Source organism: Heterodontus francisci, chromosome 10 (genome assembly GCF_036365525.1).
Source record: "Heterodontus francisci isolate sHetFra1 chromosome 10, sHetFra1.hap1, whole genome shotgun sequence".
Lineage (NCBI taxonomy): Eukaryota > Metazoa > Chordata > Chondrichthyes > Heterodontiformes > Heterodontidae > Heterodontus > Heterodontus francisci.
Window position 1 is genome coordinate 77,347,966 of NC_090380.1, and position 26,774 is coordinate 77,374,739.

Genomic DNA, 26,774 nt, shown 5'->3' on the forward strand with positions numbered 1-26,774 from the left:
CTCGCACAACAATGAATAACCTGGTTTTAAATAACTGAAAATGTCTTTAAAAAGCTAGTTACATTGGCGTGCAATAGTCAAAAAATAAAAGTTTTAAAAAGTACCAATTTGTGTTCTTGCAGCTAAAACACCCAGCTTAATTTTAAGAGTCTCCTCAAAGGCCGCAAATGGGTGCAATTAGCGGAAACTCACCACAGTGATTAATTCGATCTGGGCCGTGACTGGCCTCCAGCACAGTGTTTTTAAACAAGTGCCAAAGGTCACAGAAAGCTAATTTGTGCTGGACATAACTTGTGCATGAAATTCCTCAATCTTTTGCGCTGGTTTGGCCAATTTAGGGCAAATTGCACTACGGGGAAAAAAAGTGCAACCTGGCGGAAACTCCTGCCTAGCATATTTAAGAAACTGCAATCATAGAAGCTTTTCAACTTATCGTGTAACTCAGCCATGAAAATGTATTCAAAGATACAAAAAAATACAGTGCGTGTCTCTGTAGCAAATAATATTAAAAATGGCTTAGAAAATAGCCGGAAATACGACTTTGGTCCTGCTGCACCTAGAATTTTGGCATACATTTATGCCTGTTCAGAACTGGCATAAATGTAGGAAACTTGCGTTCTCTGGTCTTTTGCATGGGTACAGAACTATGTTAATATGCAGTGGAAGTTTCACTGAATTGGCACCAAAATTAAGAAAATTCAGGCATAGCATAAAAATAGATGTAAGCTGGTTATTTGAAAATGTCCTCACTCTTTTGTGCTGAAAATCAGTATTGCACCATAGTTATGCCATTGTTTTAGAGCACGTTTTTATGAAATTTTGGGCCAAATTTCATCAATTAATTTTAAAACAAAATTGCTAATTTTTTTTTCCAAATACAAGTAATCTCTCCTTTCTGTCTCAAAATCATTTTTTTGGGGGAAATGTCATTTGCCCATAAAGTTATCTAGGATTGTAATAATTTACAGTTAGTAATCTGCATTTTCATTTTGATTTGACTTTTCTTTGGCTTTTCTTGTACTTACATTCTCCAGTTCACAAATGTTGACTTTTTTTTATTCATTCATGGTGTGTAGGGGTTGCTGGCAAGGCCGGCATTTATTGTCCATCTTTAATTGCCCTTGAGAAGGTGAAGGTGAGCCAAGCCTATTCCTGAAATGAATTATTTCCAAATTGCTAGCAGTGCGTAAAACTGACCTGCTCCAGCATGGAGTGTCAGTCACGTTTTCCAACACAATGTGCTACTGTCTGTACAAGTCTGTTTAAAATAATGCAAAATATGGAATGGAGAGAGGCAGAGGAAATAGTAGAACAGTTGGCTTGCACCACTTTTTATATTCAATATTGGGTTTACAGTATAGTGCCAGGAATGAATAAAATGCGGAATAAGAAACCTACTGACAATATCTGTCATAATTTCTAGCTCTCTCACAATTAAGAGAAACATTTAATTGGTTGGTTGAATTTTGATTTACTGTTTGCTAAATTTATTAAATATTTATATACAAAGTTATCCATCCTGCATAAATAAATCTATACGCCAGGATTTTTTTTTCAATTTGTCATTTATCCCTTTGCTTTTATCAGCATAATAAATAAGTAGCTTTAAATAGTGGAAAAGTTATACATTGTACAGGCATTCAGTTCCATTATGTGGAACCGATTGTACTGGTGCAATATAATTAGGTTTTGTTTAATTCTGCTTTACTTTACAGAATTCCAGGAACCTTATGCAGCGGTGGTGCTACTTGAAAAAGATCTAATCGTTGTTGATCTTACACAAAGCAAGTAAGCGTACTTATACAGGCAGTATGATCGCTAGCTTTTTAATATTTTGCAAAGATTGAAAGTGTTTTAATTTTTTTATGTGGAAAATCAGTTATTACCATGAGGTGCAAAAAGGATTCCACATTTTTGGAAGGACTGAAAAAATGAGAAATGAAAACAAGACTGTCATGTGGAAATGTCACAACACATTCTGTTATTCTTTCTCAGTTAAAATAGGTATAAATGAGCAAATCATAACTAAATCATGAACTACAGCTTAAAAACAATAATAAATTATCAAAAGCTCTTATTTAAATACTCATTCTGAGAGTTAGACAAACAAAAATATTTGCATTGCAACTTTTTAACAAGATAGTAGAACAGCTTAATTTGTTGAGCCAGCTGCAGAAAATTTTACCAGTGCAAATAGCCAATAATAACCATTGACAGGAGCTAGTTCCTCAGAAAAAATTGATAAATTTATTTGACTAATATTTGCATTCTTGTCAGGTAGGTTTCAAAGGGCTGAATTTTATGCACGTGGCAGGGGGTTCCAATGCCGACCCAGAAAGACGTGAGGCACCCCACCTCGGCTATTTTGAGGACCCCCAGCTACATTTTACCGCGCTTAGGCAGTCAACTGCCAGTGCCAGGGCCCCTGTCCTTTAAGGACAGGAGTTCCGACACCAAGAGCTGCCAGCCAATCAGAGGACCTGCAGCTCAGCAGTCCCAGCAGTGCCACTGGGAGCAGTAGGCCCTGGACCAAGAGCAGCTTTGGAGCCCCGGAGTGCAGGTGAGTGGGGAAGGCTCACCAGGGCCAGTCAGGCAGGCCCCTACGAGGGGTCGGAGTAGGTGGTGGTTGTTGAGGGTGAGGGTGTTGGTGCAGGGGCAGTCTTTGCCACTGAAGGCCCTCCTTGGGCCACAGATTGGCCAAGCAGAAGGGCACCCTACCCATACATCCCAAGCCTGCAGGGAGGCCACCTGGTTTTACTGGGCAGCCTTTCTACGTAGCGGGGCTCCCATCAGCCGCTGATACAATAACAGCAGTGGTGGAAAGAGGCACAACTGGCCAATTAATGGCAACTTAACGGCCTCAATTGGCCTTTGGGCTGGAAGGCCATCCTTGGCCTTCCCCGCCCCTGTCAAAATTGAATGGCATCAGGAAGGCAATGGGCACTCCACCCCGCCTTCTCTTGCTATTTTATGCCCCTCCGCCACCCTGCCCATCCCTAGAAGGCTGATAACATTCAGCCCAAAATTTGGAAGAAAGATTCTTTGTTATCAACTTTCTTAGGTTTCTTTCCTAAATCAGCCTTGCAATAGTCATGTTCCTGAACAGTGCTTTCCCTTTCTCATTGGTAAAACCACTGCTCCATAAATGGGTGGTTAACAACAGGAAAGCAAAACACCCAGATTCACAGATCAGCCTTTGAAAGTGGTTTTGCGCTGTGAAAGGACATGGGCTGGGAATTTCCTAAGAGCTGCACCCACTCTGCTGCTACAACCTTGCTGGAATTACAATGGAAATCCCATATACACGTGTCGAGGCTGCAGCAGTAGGGCTCTGAGGAAATGGCTAATTATCAGGGTAAATTTTGTGAGGTACCAAACCACTGATGAGGCTTTCACTCTGCAGACTCTCAATTATTTCAAAATTGAGCATAAAATCCTACAGCCCCAATCCCTGCTATGCCAGATTTTGAAAGGCATAATTTGAGCCCTTTTTCTTAAGAGCACTGTGGGCATGAACGTAAACATATTTAAATTAGTTTATGAAGGACCCCACCTAATTTTAAGATATTGGGCAAAGTCTCACCGTTTAAAACCTGCCAATTCAAAGATCTTTTGACATAAAGGCACAGCCTTTAAACTTTGAGTGTCCAGTTTTTTTAAAATTCATTCATGGGATGTGGGCACCACTGGCTATGCCAGCATTTATTGCCCATCCCTAATTGCCCTTGAGAATGTGGTGGTGAGCTGCCCTCTTGAACCGCTGCAGTCCATGTGAGGTAGGTACACCCACAGTGCTGTTAGGAAGGGAGTTCCAGGATTTTGACCCAGCGACAGTGAAGGAACGGCAATATAGTTCCAAGTCAGGATGGTGTTTATATAGGAATTCATTGAAACTGGCATACATCCTTAATGCATAGACAAAAAAATGACATGGAAGGCATTCATGTCATTTCCATCTAATTTTCAGTTTCCCATTTGTTTCAAGATGGAGCTTCCTATGCCCACCCATGTGGTCACTGGAAATGCACATCCTGCTCAAAAGGGTAGAGTTCCAGCATTGTAGGTCTCTGCCTTTCTTGTACAGTTGTGCCCACAAATTGGTGTACGCAGGCAATACTGGTGAGAAAAAAACAGCATTAATTTGATGAAAACTTGCCTTCTTTCTGTGCTGTAACATTTGATGATGTGCTCAGAGCAGTACTTAGTTTATTTACTGTTTTGTTATGTACTATTATGTTCTGTTTGAACATTAGTTGTCTTTATTATTTAAAATGTATTATTATTTTTGGTTTTCCTGGTCAGTTTTCCTATATTTGAAAACCCATATCCAATGGATGTACATGAGTCTCCAGTGACTTGCTCTGAGTATTTTGCTGATTGTCCTCCTGAGTTGATACCTGCACTCTATTCCGTGGGAGCCAAACAACAAAAAAAGCAGGGATATAGTACAAAGGTAATAGACTGCACTTTATTCTCGTTTATATTGGTGCATTGAGACAATTCTACTGCTAAAGGTACCATTATATTTTATTTGTTAAATATTTGCCAAGTGTCCTCTTAAATAAAAATGTAGACATTATTCATAAGGTCATTTTCACTCCGATTTTTAGATAAATGCTAAATGCTGTGTCTTCACCTTCAAAAGTTTTGTCCCTTTTAATTCAAGGCATATTAGCCTGCTTTTTACAGTTTTATGCAATATTATGCCATTTTTGAGCAACATAAAACAGGAATGGGAAAGCTATTGCGCTACTTTGGGGACAACCTGTAGCATTAATTTCCATTAATTTTCTTAGAATAACTTTATAATGCATAAATCTGATACAAGTAATCAATATCTTAAGATACAAAGGCCATAAAATTTGGATTCTTAGCACTTGTAGTTTCAGTGCGATTTTGGTCCTGTGTGCCTCGTGTGCACAGCGCCAGACACCCTTTTGGGAGGCCAGTAGCGCAGGCATTAGGATCTCATTTGGATAGAGGATCGACATTAGGATCTACTCCAATCTTATAAGTAGTACATTTCTCAAATTCTGTAGTACCATTCCATAAGAAATCATCAACATGCATCATGAAGATGCGTGAAAGTTTTCCTTTATGGTACCAATAAAGCATTGCGGGATCTGCTTTTAGTTGAACACACACTATTTTCAGCAAAACAGATCTCACTGAAAAATACCATGCCCTGGAAGCATCATTCAGGCCATCGACACATTTCCATAGTTCTCCTTCTGCATCTGCTGCCTCTTTGGGTGGTTTCAGAAACACTTGGGCTAAATTTTGTCACCCCTAAGAAGTCCTGCAGCTGGGACAGAAAGCGGGAGCCAACCCCGCTTTGGCGAGTGGCAGGACCCTGGGGCGGCATTTTGCTGGCAGCGGCCAATTAACAGGCAGCTGTCCAATTAACATCCCAGTGAGCAGTTGCTTCTGCTCCTCTAACTTTAATTGTAAATGAACCAATCAGACAGGTTTTCTTGAGTTTAAACAAGAAAGATGTAAGTTTATTAACCTTATCACTCTAAACCCACTAAAATTACTAAAATATGCGACGCATCCACGCTCATATTCATATGAGAGACACACACAAACAAATAGATATGGAGGGGAGAAAGAGTTGGGAGGTTAAAGTAAATTCCATAATAAACGGAATTCAAATACTGAGTTTCAGTGTCCTTAGTTGAAGTTAAAGTCTTGAAGTCTTCGCTGGGCCACATGCACTATTCGGTCTTACTTCTCTGGTTCCAGAAGGCAGGAGAGGGGCTTTATCCGCGTCCCCTGATTGACACCTGTAAGGATCTGTGGTCTTGAGGCTTAGTAGCTGCCACCGAGGCATCCCTGAGACTTTGCTGGAGAAAGAGAGAGAGAGGTGCTTTCTTTCTTGGAGTTCAGTTAGTGTCTTTCTTCTGAGGCACAATTCACAAACCCTCAGAATCACACAGGCAGTCATGTCATGTGACCACCTCTTTGTTTGAATCAGAAATTTCTGGAAGGTTTTTTGAAATTCAAAGTTCTTCAGATATACTTGGTGGGGGGGTGGTGTTTGGGTCTTTCAAAGTCAATGCGTGTCGATGGCTTTTGACAACTGACATTGACAAAACCATTCTCAGTGATTGAGTCAGAGCGCACCCCTATTCTTCTGGCTAGACTGGGTAATTACCTGTCTCCCAACTGGCCTCTGGTTTCCCATATGCAGATTGTGCGTGGCCATCTTTAGCTGTTCTAGAACAAAGAAAGAACAAAGATAATTACAGCACAGGAACAGGCCCTTCGGCCCTCCAAGCCTGCGCCGATCCAGATCCTCTCTCTAAACATGTCGCCTATTTTCTAAGGTTCTGTATCTCTTTTCTTCCTGCCCATTCATGTATCTGTCTAGATACATCTTAAAAGACTCCATCGTGCCCGCATCTACCACCTCCGCTGGCAATGCGTTCCAGGTGCCCACCACCCTCTGCGTAAAGAACTTTCCACGCATATCCCCCCTAAACTTTTCCCCTTTCACTTTGAACTCGTGTCCTCTAGTAATTGAAACCCCCACTCTGGGAAAAAGCCTCTTGCTATCCACCCTGTCTATACCTCTCATGATTTTGTACACCTCAATCAGGTCCCCCCTCAACCTCCGTCTTTCTAATGAAAATAATCCTAATCTGCTCAACCTCTCTTCATAGCTAGCGCCCTCCATACCAGGCAACATCCTGGTGAACCTCCTCTGCACCCTCTCCAAAGCATCCACATCCTTTTGATAATGTGGCGACCAGAACTGTACGCAGTATTCCAAATGTGGCCGAACCAAAGTCCTATACAACTGTAACATGACCTGCCAACTCTTGTACTCAATGCCCCGTCCGATGAAGGAAAGCATGCCGTATGCCTTCTTGACCACTCTATTTACCTGCGTTGCCACCTTCAGGGAACAGTGGACCTGAACACCCAAATCTCTCTGGACATCAATTTTCCCCAGGACTTTTCCATTTACTGTATAGTTCACTCTTGAATTGGATCTTCCAAAATGCATCACCTCGCATTTGCCCTGATTGAACTCCATCTGCCATTTCTCTGCCCAACTCTCCAATCTATCTATATTCTGCTGTATTCTCTGACAGTCCCCTTCACTATCTGCTACTCCACCAATCTTAGTGTCGTCTGCAAATTTGCTAATCAGTCCACCTATACTTTCCTCCAAATCATTAATGTATATCACAAACAACAGTGGTCCCAGCACGGATCCCTGTGGAACACCACTGGTCACACGTCTCCATTTTGAGAAACTCCCTTCTACTGCTACTCTCTGTCTCCTGTTGCCCAGCCAGTTCTTTATCCATCTAGCTAGTACACCTTGGACCCCAAGCGCCTTCACTTTCTCCATCAGCCTGCCATGGGGAACCTTATCAAACGCCTTACTGAAGTCCATGTATATGACATCGACAGCCCTTCCGTCATCAATCAACTTTGTCACTTCCTCAAAGAATTCTATTAAGTTGGTAAGACATGACCTTCCCTGCACAAAACCATGTTGCCTATCACTGATGAGCCCATTTTCTTCCAAATGGGAATAGATCCTATCCCTCAGTATCTTCTCCAGCAGCTTCCCTACCACTGACGTCAGGCTCACCGGTCTATAATTACCTGGATTATCCCTGCTACCCTTCTTAAACAAGGGGACAACATTAGCAATTCTCCAGTCCTCTGGGACCTCACCCGTGTTTAAGGATGCTGCAAAGATATCTCTTAAGGCCCCAGCTATTTCCTCTCTCGCTTCCCTCAGTAACCTGGGATAGATCCCATCCGGACCTGGGGACTTGTCACCTTAATGCCCTTTAGAATACCCAACACTTCCTCCCTCCTTATGCCGACTTGACCTAGAGTAATCAAACATCTGTTCCTAACCTCAACATCCGTCATGTCCCTCTCCTCGGTGAATACCGATGCAAAGTACTCGTTTAGAATCTCACCCATTTTCTCTGAGTCCAAGCATAACATTCCTCCTTTGTCCTTTAGTGGGCCAATCCTTTCTCTGGTTACCCTCTTTCTCCTTATATATGAATAAAAGGCTTTGGGATTTTCCTTAACCCTGTTTGCTAAAGATATTTCATGACCCCTTTTAGCCCTCTTAATTCCTCGTTTCAGATTGGTCCTACATTCCCGATATTCTTTCAAAGCTTTGTCTTTCATCAGCCGCCTAGACCTTATGTATGCTTCCTTTTTCCTCTTAGCTAGTCTCACAATTTCACCTGTCATCCATGGTTCCCTAATCTTGCCATTTCTATCCCTCATTTTCACAGGAACATGTCTCTCCTGCACGCTAATCAACCTCTCTTTAAAAGCCTCCCACATATCACATGTGGATTTACCTTCAAACAGCTGCTCCCAATCTACATTTCCCAGCTCCTGCCGAATTTTGGTATAGTTGGCCTTCCCCCAATTTAGCACTCTCCCTTTTGGACCACTCTCGTCTTTGTCCATGAGTATTTTAAAGCTTACGGAATTGTGATCACTATTCCCAAAGTAGTCCCCTACTGAAACTTCAACAACCTGGCCGGGCTCATTCTGTTGTGCTTTTTAAAGTTATTTGTAATAATGTGCAGTAAAAGAAGTCTCAGGCAACGTTCCACCTGACAAAATTAATATTTTCTATTTGGCATGTGGGATTTCCATCAAAGTACCAATGCACCTAAGGGGCGACCAGCTTTATTACATAGCTGGTTCCTCAGAATAAACTCCAAACTCAACCTTAAGTTTGTTGGCTGCATCAAAACTTCACAATCAAGAGGACTTCTGCTTCTAGTTCTGTTCCGAGACTGTTCTGTGGCCTTTATTTCATTGTCTAATCTATTCAAGCTACGGTATCTAATTGCACTTTTATATCTGTCAGGACTACTTCTGCGAAATCTCCATCTTACACTAATCAGAGGGTCTTTCTCTAGTTCATGATCATTTCCTGACTTAAGAGTCACTTCCGGACCTGCTATAAGTACTGAACTGCACTTTCTTACTCTTCACTCTTTCACCCCATGCTGCCGGTTCATGGACCTCACTTCTCGGCCATCATCCTGACCATTCAACCAATATTTAAATTTGCCGGTAGCTTTTTCTGCACATCCCACAATTGTCAGATCCCTCCATTCACTAGACCCCTCTAGAATATATGTCATCCGAGTACCCATTCTGGGCAATAGGCCTTTGGATGTGATAGCTCTGTCCTGTTTGTCAGGTGGGATTTCCATCAAAGTACCAATACACCTAAGGGGCGACCACTATTACTATCACGTTACCACTATTCAGCCCTTCATCTAGTGTATTCTATTCCTCAGGACCTTCATCACAAAACACATGAGCATTTATGGTACAAGATGCCTCGTTTACTTCTATCGGCTGCTCAGAGTTAAGATTTTGTAATTAATTTCACTTAATCAAGAGGAATGAAACTTAACAGTTTGATTGCCATGTTTGATACTGTCTTACTATCATGACCCTCTTTTTTAATGATACACCAAATCTCCTGAATTAAATTCTATCTCGGATGGTCTTACACGATGTCTCAGTACACTCCAAATTTTCTCCAAGACCTCAGCCTTGATGAAAGCCTGTCTCCCTGCATGTAAAGCATTCAAATGTACAGGAAAAAAATGGAATTAATTGTAGTACCTTTTAGAGCGGCAAGACTACCATACAGCACAGAAGGCAATTTGGGATTTCACCCATAGACTAATTGATAGGAACTATATCTGCCAACCATCTGGAGTGAATTCATTACATGAACCGCCCATGCCTGGGGAGTTGTCAACTTGCAGTCTGGTTGATCAGCTGAAGTTTTATGCAGCATTTCATCGATCACCATGTGATTCCTTTCACAGATTCCATTGCTGAAAGAACTTTCAGCTGTGGTATTCATGACCATTATGTTCATGTTTTCACGCATGTCTCTGAACCCCTTTATTATCAGTCAGAAACTTCTCTGGTGCCCCAAGTGCTCCATTTCTCCATGGTTTTGTCTATAATAACCCTTTTGTCTTTACTAAATATTATTGTAGAAAGACTAAATCTGGCCGCCCAGTCTACAAAATATAGAATTAAAATATTTCTGTCTTTGTCCCATACCTCATTAAAGTCACTTGCCAATGGAAGGCTTAAAATAGGACATGGTGGCTTCCTCCAATACTTTTTGCAGATTTCATACTTCTCACTAATTTTTGCTATTAACCTTGTGTACACTTCATCAACCATACCTGCATCTTTTGCATGATTTTTAAGCTTTGACAAATAGGGTGAGCGGATTGTCTATGTATCTTTCAGGCAATTTCCTTTTTCTCTCTCGGATTCCTATCACCTGGTGCCATTAATACTTTTCTAATGCTTGAATAAGAAACGTCAAGTTTTGTTAAGGGCATAAAATAATGTCCTGACTGAGTAAACTGCAGATTCACTGACTTTCCAAAAATAATTGCCTTCTCATGCTCCATGTCAAGTTTCATTTGTGCATTATTCATTAAATGTTTCCTCAACAGTATAGGTATCTCACTATAGACCACATCAGTACTTATAAAATGGCTTACTCCAACTATTTTACATGGAATTACAACTCTCTTTAGTGACCTCAATGTGTTTTAATCATAAAACCTAAAGCAAGTAGTCCTGTTACATTCCTTAATCTTGTGTCAATCCTCACTACTTAGTGAATCAAGGTAACATTTTAACCAATCTGCTCCACATACTGTTGAAGTGCAAGCACTATTTAATACTGCACAGTTAAAGAAGTCTGCAACTAACACATTCATCACAGAACTAAAATTCTTTGTGACTGGTATAATTTGTTCGGATTCAATTACTATCTTCATCCTGTTCCTCAGAATTCTCTGCATTATGTGTAATTTCAAGGATGCTGCCTTTCCGCTTTGGGTGATTCACACATAGTGATACTTTCAGTATACCAGAACCACCTATTAACTGTACCTTGAGCATTCCTGAGATTCATTAACCTATCGTTGCTATTCTGTCTTCTACTGTAAAAGCCAGATCTGCTAAAGGTGCTTTCATCCTCATTCTCCCTGTCTTTAACCCTTCCATTGTATTGAAGCCAGTATCTGGACCATTTCGAAATCTGACAATCATTGAGTCCTTTATTCTTTGTGCCACTGTGGAATGTTCCATTTGTTCTGTGAAGGCTGAAGAAAATGGCTGTTTCTCCAGGAGATTTTTCAGGACAGCAGGCATCTGAACTAACAGGGTGTCTCTCTCTCTGAGAACTGAACACCAGCCTGTCCATATGAAAAACCTTAGCAGAATCCAGCAATTTAAATGCTAGTATTGATCCAGGGATCCTTAAATTGAATTTTGTCAATCTTTTATACAATCCATGATATATTCTTCTATGGAATGACCATCTGTTTTCTGAAATCTATCAAAGTCTGACCATGCCTCATGCATTTAACAGATCATCTTTCTTGTTGATTACTTCCAAGAACCCTAATAGAGGGTGCAAACCTTCGTCACTGTCCAACTGACAGGCCCGTCTCACAAGCTAATTCACTTCTGATTTTACTACTTGTAGGAAGCGAACAACATCAAGGCCATACCTTGTTTTCTCTTTGACAGGGCATAACCCATGTTCACATATCCAATTCATTCTTACACTGGTCATATGGTTCAGATTCTTGAGAACATCGGAGGGTAATTATACCCCAACAATTTACACTTTCTGCCATTTTCCACAATGGCCACTAGGATTGTAGTTTTCTGTCTGAGAATTGTTTTCTTAGTTTCCAACCTTCACCTTTAGGCAACTGTCCTCTGCTACCATGTTATAGACCAGAAAGTCAGTTGGTGAAAGATCGAACTACAGCCAATCATTACACACTTTTATAAGAATTTATTTACAGAGATACACATTACAAGCATCTCCTGATCTCACAACCAGTTTTAGTCTGTGTCTATTTACAGGGATACAAGAGAATCCCCAATTACTGCCCACAACCCGCATAAAATTAAACATAATTAATATACAAATAAGACCAGTCTCCTGTGTTCACCATGTCCTCACCGACCGCTCTTGTCCTTGCTGATCTGCATTGGCTTCTGGCCTCCCAAAGCTTCCTATTTAAAATGTTCACCTTCAGGCCTTGACCACACCACCCCATCCGCTCCACCTTTATAACTTCCTCCAGCCCTGGATTCTCACCAGAACATCATGAGGAAAGAGAGATTGATGATGGAGTGGTTGTTGAAGACAATAGATGAGTCAAGTGTGTGTTCTTTTGAGGAGGAGAATGATGCCAACAGTTTTAACATAGTCAGGATAGCACATGAGGAAAGGAAACTGTTAAAATTATCACCTAGCATGGGAGCCAGTAAGAGGAACTGAGTAGAGAGGGAGCAAAGAGAACAAAAGATAGTCTTCTAGAAAAGGTGAATTTCACGAGGGTGAGGGGTGGTGATTGAATGAGAATGTGGGTTCTTGGCTAGTGTGGTGGGAGATAAAAAGAGGGAAGGAAGCGATGGGTAGAAGGAAGTGGAGAAAATGTCAGGACAGAGATGGTGCAGCATAGATGGTCTTAGAAATGAAGAAATCCATGTGTTCCTCACTTTTAATATTTGAGGTAAGAGTTTGAGGTGGCTTCGCCATGAAAAAATGAGGCTGGATTTGACCTTGCCCTGCAGGATGATTCTTTAATAGATGTCTTTGACCACAGAGAGCAAAGCATGGTAGTACGAACATAGAAACTGAAGCACCTTGAGCCTATTCCACCATCCAATCAAGTCATGGCTGGTCAGTATTTTAACTCCATTTACCTGCTTTGGTTTCATATCCCTTAATATCCTTGCCTAACAAAATATTTTGTCAATCTCAGTTGCCACAGGTAGCAAGTGATGTGACTGGCTTCCACTTTTCACGTCTCAACTCACTGCAATTGTGTTTTGTTAAAAATGGTGCGTTAGTCCCTGAGTGTTTTTAGGGTCAAATAAACAGACAAATGACAGGTTTTCTCGTGGGTTAGAAAAAAGGAAGATAACTATTTTTTACAATTCCTGAAATGGTCGCAACCTTCATCCACTCACACATTCAGACACAAGCATACACAAAAATAGATAGAGAGAAAAGGGTAGGATGCAACTAGAGTCCAAGGTGATATAGAGTTTATGGTTTACAGAACACTGTTGAATCTTCTCGGGAGGAAAGTCTTTTTTTCAAAGATGCAGGCTTGGATGTTTGCAGTCGTGAACTTGCTCAGGTGTTGTAGAGTTCTAGCAGTTAAAACTCAGTCCAAAGTTGGTGGTTTGAATTTGGTTTACCTTTACAGATCGAGAGTCTCAAAGTCACTTTGTAATTTCTCTGTAGTAGTAGTAGTTCAGTTCTTGTTCAGCAGGGTTCTTCTGGATCTCTCTCTCAGCCTCTGGCTGGAAACTGGCTTTCTGCAGTCTTGGCTTGATCTCTCCTCTATCTCCAGAGGGCTACCTTTTAAGGTAAAAATCCATCACATTTGAGTCTCTGTCAAGTGTCACAGGACCATCTCCCCTGATGTGACCACAGAATGGTCCAGGATATTTAAACTACGGCTATCTATTCATGTCTGAATGGTGACCATTCTATTTTTATGGTGCTACTTGACACCTATTCATTTTGGTTTGAGCTGTGAGTCAGTCTGTCTCCAGAACCCTTTGTTAGTTCATTTATAGCGATAGGAATCATCAGTATGCAATGGGGCTCCTTTCAATTTCAGTGGGTTCTCCCCAGAGCTATTTCAGCCAAGGCTAACGAGTTTCATCCTTAACAGACAGAGGTGTGTACTGTCAATACAGGAGGGGTCACCTGACCGCTGCTCCATTTTGTCTGTGGTACAAGTGTCCATGTCTTGTGGTTGAGTTTAACAGTTGGCTCTTTATTTTCATAATTCCTCCAATTCAATGTTTATTTCATCACAGCTTCTTCTGAGCTTGACACTTACCCAAAAATAAAAAAAAAGAACTTCCTGGGTGTTTCATTTTTTTGTTGTTTTCTTGTTTTTCAGAAAGAAGGAAAGTAAGATATAGGATAACACACATTTGTACACATCCATCGCATGCACTCCTCAGGGTTTCAGTCATGATTTCTGTGCAGGCTTTTTGTTGCACACAGCATTACATCTAGTTGAGGCATCTTCTATAATGTTGTTCTTCCCTGCTATATGTACAATTTTCAGGTTGAATGGCTGGTGAAGTAAGTTCCATCGAAACTGTCAACATTTTTAACCTTGAATTTTTCCTGGAATGTTAGCGATTGGTGTAAATTTGCATTTCTCGGTGTCCGTTATTGGCAAAGACTTCGAAATGTTGAAGGACTAGTAGGAGCCATAATGCCTCCTTTTCTACTGTGGAATATTTTCTCTGATGTTAGTTTAATTTTTTTGAGAAATAGCCAATCGGCCTTTCTAGGCCTGAATCATCACCTTGGAGTAAGACTGCTCCCACCCTGACATAGATTAGATTAGATTAGATTAGAGATACAGCACTGAAACAGGCCCTTCGGCCCACCGAGTCTGTGCCGAACATCAACCACCCATTTATACTAATCCTACATTCCTACCAAACATCCCCACCTGTCCCTATATTTCCCTACCACCTACCTACACTAGTGACAATTTATAATGGCCAATTTACCTATCAACCTGCAAGTCTTTTGGCTTGTGGGAGGAAACCGGAGCACCCGGAGAAAAACCCACGCAGACACAGGGAGAACTTACAAACTCCACACAGGCAGTACCCGGAATCGAACCCGGGTCCCTGGAGCTGTGAGGCTGCGGTGCTAACCACTGCGCCACTGTGCCGCCCTAACTGGCATTAATTGCCATCTTAAAGGTCTTTTTGAAATTTGGGACTGCAAATACTGGGTCATTTGTTAGGATTTGTTAGGATTACCTTCAACTTTTCAAAAGCTAACTGGCACCACTCTGACCACACCACTTTTATACTTTTCTTCAACAAGTCAGTTAAAGGTGCAGCTAGAGTGCTGAAATGCAGAACAAATTTTTGGGAAAACCCACATTTTCCCAGGAAATGCATTATTTCCCTCCTTGTTTTGGGAATGAGGAAATCTACCAGTCCTTGCACATCTGCTGCCCTTGGCAACACCCGACCTTGGCCTACAATGTGACTTAAATTAACCAGCTACTACCTGGTTCATGAATCTTTGGAAGGTCGCTGGGGCATTCTTTGAACCAAATGGCATTATTTTACATTGGTATAAGCCATCGGGGGCGACAAATGAGGACATTTCTTTTGCTTAGGTGGTCATGGAGACTTGCCTATTTCCTTTGTAACATCCTTTCAATAAGTCAAATTTACTAATGTAGGTGGAGCTTCCTCAGTCAATGCAGTCCTCAATATGGGGGATTGGATATGAGTCTGTTTAGGTTACTACATTAATTTTGCGGTAATCAATGCAAAGTCTGGTTGATCCATCAGGTTTGGATACTAGTACAATAGGGGAGCTCCAGCTGCTTTGGCAAGGCTCAATTAAATCATTGTCCAGCATGTATTGGATTTCTGTGTAGACCTGAGCCAATTTGTCAGGGCTAAGTCTGTATGGGTTCTGTTTAATAGGTGGGGTCTCTCCTACATCGACATTGTGTATTGTTAAGGATGTGCGACCCGGTTTGTCCCTGCAAATTCCCTTGAATTCCCTTAGCGGTGTTGCTAGATCCTATCTCTGCTGGTCAGAGAAATAGGTGAATATGGTGGAAAGTCTCCTCAATATTTTTGGATTTTCCAATTTTATGGTGGGGGTTCAATTTGAGAATTTTCTGAGTTCTCTCCCTTGCCTAGTTCATCTTCACTAGGGCTGTTTTCTTCTCTTGCTCTTACTGTCTGACATATGCTTACTGGTCTGTCTGGTTCTCAGCTATGGTATTGCTTTAGCATATTGATGTGGCACAGTCTTTGAGTTTTCTCTGGTTTGGGGTAAAGTAGTTCACTTCACTCACCTTTTTCTTTATACTGTATGGGCCACTGAGTCTGGCTTTTACCATTGCAAGATGAACCTCTAAGAGTACCAGAACCTGGTCCCCTGGTTTAAATTCTCGGGCTGCACCCTTTTTGTCTTTTAATGGTTTGCTGAGACGCTTTCAGGTGTTCTTTTGCTACAGCACAGGCTTTAAAAAGTCTCTCTCAAAAGGTGGACACATAATTTTGTAGTGAGGTGACCTCCCTTTGATCCAGAAATTTTTCATTAACCAGTTTCAGGGGACCTCTCACCTCATGTCCAAAAAACAATTCAAATGGGCTGAAACCTGCGAATTCATTTGGTGAATCTTAGGTAGCGAACAGCAAGAAAACTATTCCTTTATCCCAGCCATGGGGGTAATCATAGCAATATGCCCTGATCATGATTTTCAGGATTTGATGGTATCATTCCAGAGCCCCTTGAGACTTTGGTTGGGATGCTGCGGATTTCAGCTGTTCAATACCAAGGCTGTGTGCTACTTCTTGGAATGTGCGGGACATGAAATTAGTTCCTTGATTGGACTGAATTTCTTTGGGCAAGCCGTATTGTGTGAAAAATTGGGTCAGCCCTCGATTACAGCTTTGGCAGTAATTTCCTTTAAAGGCATGGCTTCTGGGAATCGGGTGGCCATATCCATGATGGTTAGGAGGTATTGGTAACCTGTCCTAGTTTTAGGCAGTGGTCCCACACAATCGACGAGAACTCTGTTGAAGGGTTTCTCGAAAGCTGGGATAGGGGTTAGTGGAGAGGTTTGATTGTGTGTTATGGTTTCTCAACAATCTGGCAGGTATGGCAGATCTTGCAAAATTTAACCATATCCTTGTAGATTTGAGGCCAGTAAAAGTGTTGGCTTATCTGGGCCTGAATCTTTCTGATACCCACGTGCCCAGCCATAGGGATTTCGTGGGCAATCCTCAAAATCTCCCTATGATATTTAGGGGGGACGACAATTTGGTGGACCACAGTTCACTTCTCCTCTGCAGGTTGCTGTGGAGGTCTCCATTTTCTCATTATTATTCCATTTTGAAGTAATAACATTCAGGCATTTTCTCTGCCTCTGCCTCAGAACAGGTGGTCTGCTCTATTTTTTAACTTAGGATCTGCCTGCTGCGCTTCAATTAAAGAGGATTTATTGTATACTTCCTTCTCTTCCCCTAAGTCTCCAAAAGATGTTTCAGCCAGCCAGACATTGGGGTCATTTGGCTGAATTACTGCCTCAGCATGTTCTGTTGGAGCTCGCTTAGGACTTCTTCCTGTATTTGTTCAGTCTCCTTGGCCCCATTTGGCAGGGCTAAGACTACTAGGGCTGCTACTACCTTACTTCCAGCTAAATCATCGCCTAGCAGCAAATCTATTCCGGCCACAGGCAGACTATGAACAATCCCTATTGTAACTGGTCCAGATACTAGGTCACACTGCAGGTGGGCTCAATACAAAGACACTGACATGTATACTCCTTCAATGCCTTTTACCAGAACCTTTACCTTGAGTGAGCTCTCTGGTGGAAAGGCCATATCTTTACCCAGCATTAAGAATTGAATGGTTCCTGTATCTTGTAGCAGGACAATGAATTTGCCTGTCTCATCAGAGAGGTATGGAGACACCTTTCCATTTTGAAGCAAAATCCTGATAACCTTCAAGAATCTTTTTTGCTTCTGCCACATCTATGGTGGTAATATTTGAGGAATCCATTACTGTTGTCACATTCACAGGCTGAACTGCCTTATTGCCTGCTTCGGCACCCTGTTCCAAGTTAGCTCTGTGAACTCCTACAAAATTTACTGGCTTCCCTTTGACTTCACAAAGTCAGATTTCACATGCCCTGTTTACTGCAATGGGAACACACAGGTCTGTGGAAAACATTCCTGTCCTCTGCACTTTCTTTCCTTACTGGTGGAGGGCTTCTTGCATTCTCACTTTTGGTTTCCTTTTCACTAGCACCTCATCTTTTATCATTATCCCACTTTCTGTCTTTCCCGGACCTCTGGGGATTATTATGGAAGAGTTTTCCCTGGATAAAAAGGATTTCTGGGTTAGGTCATAATCGTCTGCCATTGCAGCAGCTTTTCTTACCTTTGTAATTCTTTGTTCCTCAATATGAGTCTATATATTGAGGGTAATGCTATTTTTAAATTCTTCTAGTAAAATTACTTCTCTCAAATTTTCATATCAGAGGTCTAGCGATTGAAAGCCGTGTGTTTAATTCTTTCAAATTCAATCACGATTTGGGCAGGTCTTTTCCTGGCATTTCGAAACTGTTGCTGATAGGCTTCAGGGACTAACTCATACGCATTTAAGATAGCAGGTTTAGTCTGTATGTAATCAAAAGAGCCCTACCCACTAACTCATCTTGTAAGAGGAGAGTCCAATATTCTTTTGGCCATTTTAGCTGAGTAGCTATTTTCTCAAAGAAGATAAAATAAGACTCGACCTCCTCCTCATTAAATTTTGGCACTAATTGTGAGTGTCTCAAACATCAAAGCTTTGCTCCAAATTGGGGATAAGGTTTGACTGGCTGGTGGCATTCTCCCCTTGTGCTTGCAGCCTATCAAACTCCCACTTTTTTGCCACTGCCTCTCTTTCCTCTCTTTCCTTTTGAAACTGCAATTCTGTTTCCTCTTTTCCCTTTTGCAATTCCAATCTTCGTGTTTCAAATTGAATCTTAGCTAGGGCCATCTTTTTGGTGTCAGATTACATGCTTGCTTCTTCTGGTCCTAGGGTAAGATTAAAATGGCGTGTTAGATTGTTAAGTATTTCAGGTTTCTTTGTTTTTATTCTGTGTTGGAGATACGGTCCTGCCACCTGATGCCAAGGATTCTCCAGAGGCAGCGAAGATGGAAAGATTTGAGACGTCGCTATTGGCTGACATACGTTGTCCAGGCCTCACTGCCATAGAGCAAGGCACTGAGGATGCAGGCTTGATACACTCGGATTTTTGTGTTCCGTGTCAGTGCGCCATTTTCCCACACCCTCTTGGCCAGTCTGGACATAGTAGTGGACACCTTTCCTATGCACTTGTTGATTTCTGCATCGAGAGACAGGTTACTGGTGATAGTTGAGCCTAGGTAGGTGAACTCCTGAACCACTTCCAGAGCGTGGTCACCGATATTGAAGGATGGAGCATTTCTGACGTCCTGTCCCATGATGTTCGTTTTCTTGAGGCTGATGGTTAGGCCAAATTCGTTGCAGGCAGCCGCAATCCTGTCGATGAGTCTCTGCAGACACTCTTCTGTGTGTGATGTTAATGCCGCATCGTCAGCAAAGAGGAGTTCCCTGATGAGGACTTTCTGTAATAAAAGCAAAATACTGCGGATGCTGGAAATCTGAAACAAAAACAAGAAATGCTGGATTCACTCAGCAGGTCTGGCAGCATCTGTGGAAAGAGAAGCAGAGTTAACGTTTCAGGTCAGTGACCCTTCTTCGGAACTGACAAATATTAGAAAAGTCACAGATTATAAACAAGTGAGGTGGGGGTTGGGCAAGAGATAACAAAGGAGAAGGTGCAGATTGGACCAGGCCACATAGCTGACCAAAAGGTCACGGAGCAAAGGCAAACAATATGTTAATGGTGTGTTGAAAGACAAAGCATTAGTACAGATTCGGTGTGAATATACTGAATAATGAACATCAGCAAGTGCAAACCTGAAGAAAAACAACCTGAAAAAAACAGTGGGTAAGCAAACTGAACAAACTAAGATGAAATGAAATAAATGCAAAAAAAGATTGTAAAAAATGTAAAAAGGAATGCAAAAAAAAAGGAAGAAAAAATAACTAAAAATGACTAAAAATGAAAGTAAAGTGGGGGGCTGTCATGCTCTGAAATTATTGAACTCAATGTTCAGTCCGGCAGGCTGTAGTGTGCCTAATCGGTAGATGAGATGCTGTTCCTCGAGCTTGCGTTGATGTTCACTGGAACACTGCAGCAATCCCAGGACAGAGATGTGAGCATGAGAGCAGGGGGGAGTGTTGAAATGGCAAGCAACCGGAAGCTCAGGGTCCTGCTTGCGGACTGAGCGGAGATGTTCCGCAAAGCGGTCACCCAGTCTGCGCTTGGTCTCCCCAATGTAGAGGAGACCACACTGTGAGCAGCGAATACAGTATACTACATTGAAAGAAGTACAAGTAAATCGCTGCTTCACCTGAAAGGAGTGTTTGGGGCCTGGGATAGTGAGGAGAGAGGAGGTAAATGGGCAGGTATTACACCTCCTGCGATTGCAAGGGAAGGTGCCCTGGGACGGGGACGAGGTGGTGGGGGTAATGGAGGAGTGGACCAGGGTGTCGCGGAGGGAACGATCCCTTCGGAATGCTGACAGGGGAAGGGAGGGGAAGATGCGACTGGTAGTGGCATCACGCTGGAGGTGGCGAAAATGGCGGAGGATGATCCTTTGGATATGGAGGCTGGTGGGATGAAAAGTGAGGACAAGGGGAACCCTGTCACGGTTCTGGGAGGGAGGGGAAGGGGTGAGGGTAGAGGTGCGGGGAATGGGTCGGACACGGTTGAGGGCCCTGTCAACCACAGTGGGGGGAAATCCTCGGTTGAGGAAAAAGGAGGTCATATCAGAAGCACCGTCATGGAAGGTAGCATCATCAGAGCAGATGCGTCGGAGACGGAGAAACTGGGAGAATGGAATGGAGTCCTTACAGGAGGTAGAGTGTGAAGAAGTGTAGTCGAGGTAGCTGTGGGAGTCAGTGGGCTTATAATGGATATTGGTAGACAACCTATCCCCAGAGATGGAGACAGAGAAGTCGAGGAAGGGAAGGGAAGTGTCAGAGATGGACCATGTAAAGGTGAGAGAAGGGTGGAAATTGGAAGCAAAGTTGATAAAGTTTTCTAGTTCGGGGCGGGAGCAGGAAACGGCACCGATACAGTCATCAATGTACCGGAAAAAGAGTTCGGGGAGGGGGCCTGAGTAGGACTGGAACAAAGAATGCTCGACATATCCCACAAAAAGACAGGCATAACTAGGACCCATGCGGGTACCCATAGCGACACCTTTTACTTGAAGGAAATGCATGGAGTTGAAGGAGAAGTTGTTCAATGTGAGAACAAGTTCAGCCAGGCGGAGGAGGGTGTTGGTGGATGGGGACTGGTTGGGCCTCTGTTCCAGGAAGAAGCGGAGAGCCCTCAAACCATCCTGGTGGGGGATGGAGGTGTAGAGCGATTGGACGTCCATAGTGAAGAGGAGGCGGTTGGGACCAGGAAACTGGAAATTGTCAAAATGACGTAGGGCGTCAGAAGAGTCACGGATGTAGGTGGGAAGAGACTGGACCAGCGGAGAAAAGATAGAGTCTAGATAGGAAGAAATAAGTTCAGTTGGGCAGGAGCAGGCTGACACAATGGGTCTGCCGGGACAGTCCCGTTTGTGGATTTTGGGAAGGAGGTAGAAGCGGGCTGTCCGGGGTTGCGGGACTATGAGGTTGGAAGCTGTAGAGGGAAGATCTCCAGAGGAGATGAGGTCAGTGACAGTCCTTTGGACGGTGGCTTGATGTTCGGTGGTGGGGGTCATGGTCCAGAGGGAGGTAGGAAGAGGTGTCTGTGAGTTGGCGTTGAGCTTCTGCAAGGTAGAGGTCGGTACGCCATACAACAACAGCACCACCCTTGTCTGCAGGTTTGATGACCATGTCGGGGTTAGACCTGAGAGAACGGAGTGCCTCAAGTTCAGAGGGGGACAGGTTAGAGTGAGTGAGGGGAGCAGAGAAATTGAGACGACCAATGTCTCGCCGACAGTTTTCAATGAAGAGATCAAGAGCTGGTAAGAGGCCAGGGTGAGGGGTCCAGGTAGAGGGAGAATGCTGGAGGCGGGTGAATGGGTCTGCTGGTCGGGGGGAGGACTCCTGGTCGAAGAAGTGAGCCCGGAGGCGGAGGCGACGGAAGAAGAGCTCAACGTCATGCCGAGCGCGAAATTCATTGAGGTGGGGGCGTAAGGGGATAAAACTGAGACCTTTGCTGAGTACAGAACGCTCAGCATCAGAGAGGGGGAGGTCAGAGGGTATAGTGAATACACGGCAAGAGGTCAGATCAGAAGGGGTGGGGTCAGAGGGAAGTGAAGCGGAAGGAGGATCTGGAGGGGCATTAGTCCCCATCAGCTGCTGGAGCTTGCGTTCCTTAACACCTGAAAGGAAGAAAAAAAGTTTTTTGTTAATGCGTCGGATGAGACGTAAGATGAGATGAAACTGCGGAGTAGAACAGATTTGAGATAAGGTGAAACGGTGCTGCTGGAGAGAGAGGTCCAGTGTGTGCATATGGCGGCGCATAGCACTGAGTGTGGATCTCAGGATGCGGCGAGAGTAGCAGTCCGAGGAACGTTGTATTTCTCGGAGATACCTGTGATCCTGGGTGGTTTCAAAGCATGATGGGTGAAACTGCAGTTGGAATCCACGTGGAATCAGTCGGAGCCGGAGACAGTCACTGAGGAAGGAGATGTGGCTGTGAAAACGAGTTTTGGTAGATACCTTATCAAACACCAGGAGGGAAATAGAAAGCAATGAAGGTGAACAAGGTAAAAGAGACAAACGAAAATCCCGTCGGAGAGAAGAGCAGAACTTCTTCAAGGTAGGCATTCCTGGAAGAGAAGTGGCAGTGAATTAAACACTAAAATAAAAGCAAAATACTGCGGATGCTGGAAATCTGAAACAAAAACAAGAAATGCTGGATTCACTCAGCAGGTCTGGCAGCATCTGTGGAAAGAGAAGCAGAGTTAACGTTTCGGGTCAGTGACCCTTCTTCGGAACTGACAAATATTAGAAAAGTCACAGATTATAAACAAGTGAGGTGGGGGTTGGGCAAGAGATAACAAAGGAGAAGGTGCAGATTGGACCAGGCCACATAGCTGACCAAAAGGTCACGGAGCAAAGGCAAACAATATGTTAATGGTGTGTTGAAAGACAAAGCATTAGTACAGATTAGGTGTGAATATACTGAATAATGAACATCAGCAAGTGCAGGACTTTCTGTACTTTGGTCTTGGCTCTTAGACGGGCAAGGTTGAACAACCTGCCACCTGATCTTGTGTGGAGGAAAATTCCTTCTTCTGAAGACTTGAACGCATGTGAGAGCAGCAGGGAGAAGAAGATCCCAAACACAGCCCTGCTTCACGCCACTCAGGATAGGAAAAGGACCTAAATTAGATCACCCCTTATTCTTAGTGTTCTATACTCAAGGAAATACAAGCCTCATCTAGGCAGCCTTTCTTCATAATCTAACCTTTTTAGTTCTGGTATCGTTCTGTTAGTTCTGAACTGCAGTCCCTTCAAGGCCAATATATACTTCCAGAGGTGTGATGCTCAGAACTTAACAATGTACTCCAGATGCAGACAAATCACAGTTTTGTACAACTGTAGCATAACTTCCACCCTTTGGTATTCCAGCCCTCTTGAGTTAAAAGCTAACATTCCTTAGCCTTTTTATTTTTTTTCTGCCTGTCCATGAGTTTTTTAATGATTTCTGTACATGTGTCCCTAAATTTTCTGCTTCTCCACAGTTCCATTTTCTCCCCACCTAATAAATACTCTGGTCTATCTTCCTTAGGTCCAAAGTGGATGACTTCACAGTTCACCACACTTGGTCTTGCTTGATTTGGTCAAATTAGATCTGGCAGTGTTGATTAGGACAGTTGGGCACTGGGTGGTACATTTGAACTTGCATCCTTTGACTTGAAGGAGCAAAAATGGGGACCAACAAAGGTGGGAAGCAGTGATTAATTTGTTGGGGCAAGGGCATCAAAAGCAGAGGGGAGACTGCAATTAAGCATGCCAACAGCAGAGGATATGGCATTATGGGAGGAGGAAAAGAGTTGGGAATTTGTAAGCAAGCTGTGGAAGTGTTTTTTTCACAGGTGCTTGGTGACAATAGGATTGGAGGAGGATAAGAGTTCTGCATGATAATGGAGAAAAGGTGGTGTTCAGAAGTTGTCTTGTCTATGATTGAGAAATGGGATGCAAAGAGGCCATAAAGGTGATGAGGCTAAAGCAGTATCCAAGGAAATGGGTCAGCAAGTGTAAATGGATGGAGAGTAGGTGTGGCAGTAAAGGCAAAGGTGCCAGGGGAATTGAGGTGTTGTTTGAAGACATCAAGGATCAGGAGTCATGTGATGCTGAGAGAAGAAAAAAGGGAAGACTTCTCGATAAGGAAGCTGAAGTACAATGGTAGACAATTAATATTTTAAAGGAGAGGTGTGAGGGATAGAAAAGGTTGAGGTTCTCAACGAAGAAGAAGGAGGTGTGGAGCAGAGGCCAAGGAAGGCCATTGTGTCACCACAATGATTTGGGAATGTTGGTGATGAAAAGTATTGCCTGGTGTTAAGGCTTCTGGAAAGGAGAAGAAACTGTTGATCGAAAGTCACATTTTTGTCTGTGCCAGAATGTGAATAGAACCATGCACGATGAGGTCATAAATGGCAAGGATATTTATTATTTGCAAATGAATAAAAGTTCTGGCGAAATATATGGAAAAGACTAATGATTATAGATCCGCTTGCAGAGAGGAGGGATGGCAGTGGAAGAACTGAACAGGGTAAGAAGAAGTTTGGAGAATTAGTCGCCTAGGAGCATTTAGGGTGAAATGGTTGCCAGGAGTGGAGGATGAGGTAATTAAAATTTCTGTTTTGGCACATGAGCAATATGTCCCACAGTAAGCCAGGCAAAAATGCAGAGGAAGGTCCACAAGAAAACTGTGGACTTGTATATGAGGGATTCAAGCTTGGGATGGTGGCTGGAGAGATGGTAGCCTGTGGAATAGTGATGGTGGGGAGAATGAGGGAAGGCAAGGTTGTGGGTGAAAGATGCCATGGCTGATGAGAGTGAAAGTGGGACTCAGGAGGGACTGTAAGGAAAAATAGGAGCAATGGGCTCAGATCCAGAGCAACAACCCATGTTTTGTATTTAAAAGATACAAGAAAAAAACTAAGTAACATGAATATGACAGACAGAGATGTACCTTAGGGTAAGGAAATAGGGTGAACAGATAATTATTCCTAAATCAGAGGGACAGGAAGCAATAGTGAAAGAAGGAAGAAAGAACTAGCACTTATATCACACCGTTCACAATCTCAGGCTATCCCAAAGCACTTTACAGCCAGTGGAGCGGCTCAGTGGCGCAGTGGTTAGCACCGCAGCCTCACAGCTCCAGCGACCCGGGTTCAATTCTGGGTATTGCCTGTGTGCAGTTTGCAAGTTCTCCCTGTGTCTGCGTGGGTTTTCTCCGGGTGCTCCGGTTTCCTCCCACAAGCCAAAAGACTTGCAGGTTGATAGGTAAATTGGCCATTATAAATTGCCTCTAGTATAGGTAGGTGGTAGGGAAATATAGGGACAGGTGAGGATGTGGTAGCAATATGGGATTAGTGTAGGATTAGTATAAATGGGTGGTTAATGGTCGGCACAGACTCGATGGGCCGAAGGGCCTGTTTCAGTGCTGCATCTAAAAATCTAAAGAGTTCTCTTGATGTACAGTCACTGTTAACATAAGGACAGAAGAAATAGGAGCAGGAGAAGGCCTTTTGGCCCCTCGATCCTATTCCGCCATTGAATAAGATCATGAATGATCTGATTGTGGCCTCAACTCCACTTTCCTGCCTGCCCCCCATAACCCTTGACTCCCTTGTGGATCAAAAATCTGTCTAATTCACCCTTGAAAATATTCAATGACCCAGCCTCCCTGGGGTAGAAAATTCTAAAGATTAACGGCTCTCAGAGAAGAAATACTTCCTTATCTCTGTCTTAAATGGGAGACCCCTAATTCTGAAACTGTGCCCCCTAGTTCTAGATTCCCCCACGAGGGGAAACATCCTCTCAGCATCTACCCTGTCAGAATCATATATGTTTGAATTAGATCACCTCTCATTCTTCTAAACTCCAATCATTATAGGCCCAACCTGCTCAACCTTTCCTTATAAGACAACCCGTTCATCCAGGAATCAACCCAGTGAACCTTCTCTGAACTGCCTCCAATGCAAGTATATCCTTCCTTAAATAAGGAAACCAAAACTATACACAGTACTCTAGATGTGGTCTCACCAATGCCTTGTACAATTGTAGCAAGTCTCCCCTACTTTTATACTCCATCCCCCTTGCAATAAAGACCAACATTCCATTTGCTTTCCTAATTACTTGCTGTCCCTGCATGCTACCACTTTGTGATTCATGGGTGAGGACACACAGATCCCTCTGTACCACAGCATCCTGTAGTCTCTCTCTATTTAAATATTTTGCTTGACTATTCTTCCTACCAAAGTGATCAACCTTACATTTTCCCACATTATACTCCATCTGTCAATTTTTTGTCCACCCACTTAACCTATTTATATCCCTTTACAGACTCTCTGCATCCTCCTCACAACTTGCTTTCCCACCTATCTTTGTATCATCAGCAAAATTGGCTGCAATAAACTCGGTCCCTTCATCCAAGTCACTAATATAAATTGTAAATAGTTGAGGCCCCAGCATTGATCCCTATGGCACTAGTTACAATTTGGCAACCTGAAAATGATCCATTTATCCTGACTCTCTTTTTTCTGTTAGTTAGCCAATCCTCTATCCATGCTAATATATTACCCCTAGCACCATAAGCTCTTATCTTGTGCAGTAACCTTTTATGTGGCACCTTATCAAATGCCTTTTGAAAATCCAAATACACTACATCTACTGGTTCCCCTTTTATCTACCCAGCTTGTTATATCCTCAGAGAACTCAAATAAATTTGTCAAATATAATTTCCCTTTCATTAAACCCTGATGACTCTGCTTGGATTGTGTTATGATTTTCTAAATGTCCTGCTACTACTTCCTTAATAATGGATTCCAGCAGTTTT

General features: G+C 42.9%; 1 protein-coding gene across 2 annotated transcripts in view; it reads left to right on the forward strand.

Moving 5' to 3' along the window:
• stxbp5l (syntaxin binding protein 5L) overlaps window positions 1-26,774 on the forward strand; it is a 679,153-nt gene that overhangs the window by 437,812 nt on the left and 214,567 nt on the right. For both annotated transcript variants that reach the window (XM_068039933.1, XM_068039934.1), the window contains exons 12-13: window positions 1,716-1,788; window positions 4,303-4,453. In XM_068039933.1, coding sequence (XP_067896034.1) covers window positions 1,716-1,788; window positions 4,303-4,453 — 224 coding nt within the window. The remainder of the gene's footprint in view (window positions 1-1,715; window positions 1,789-4,302; window positions 4,454-26,774) is intronic.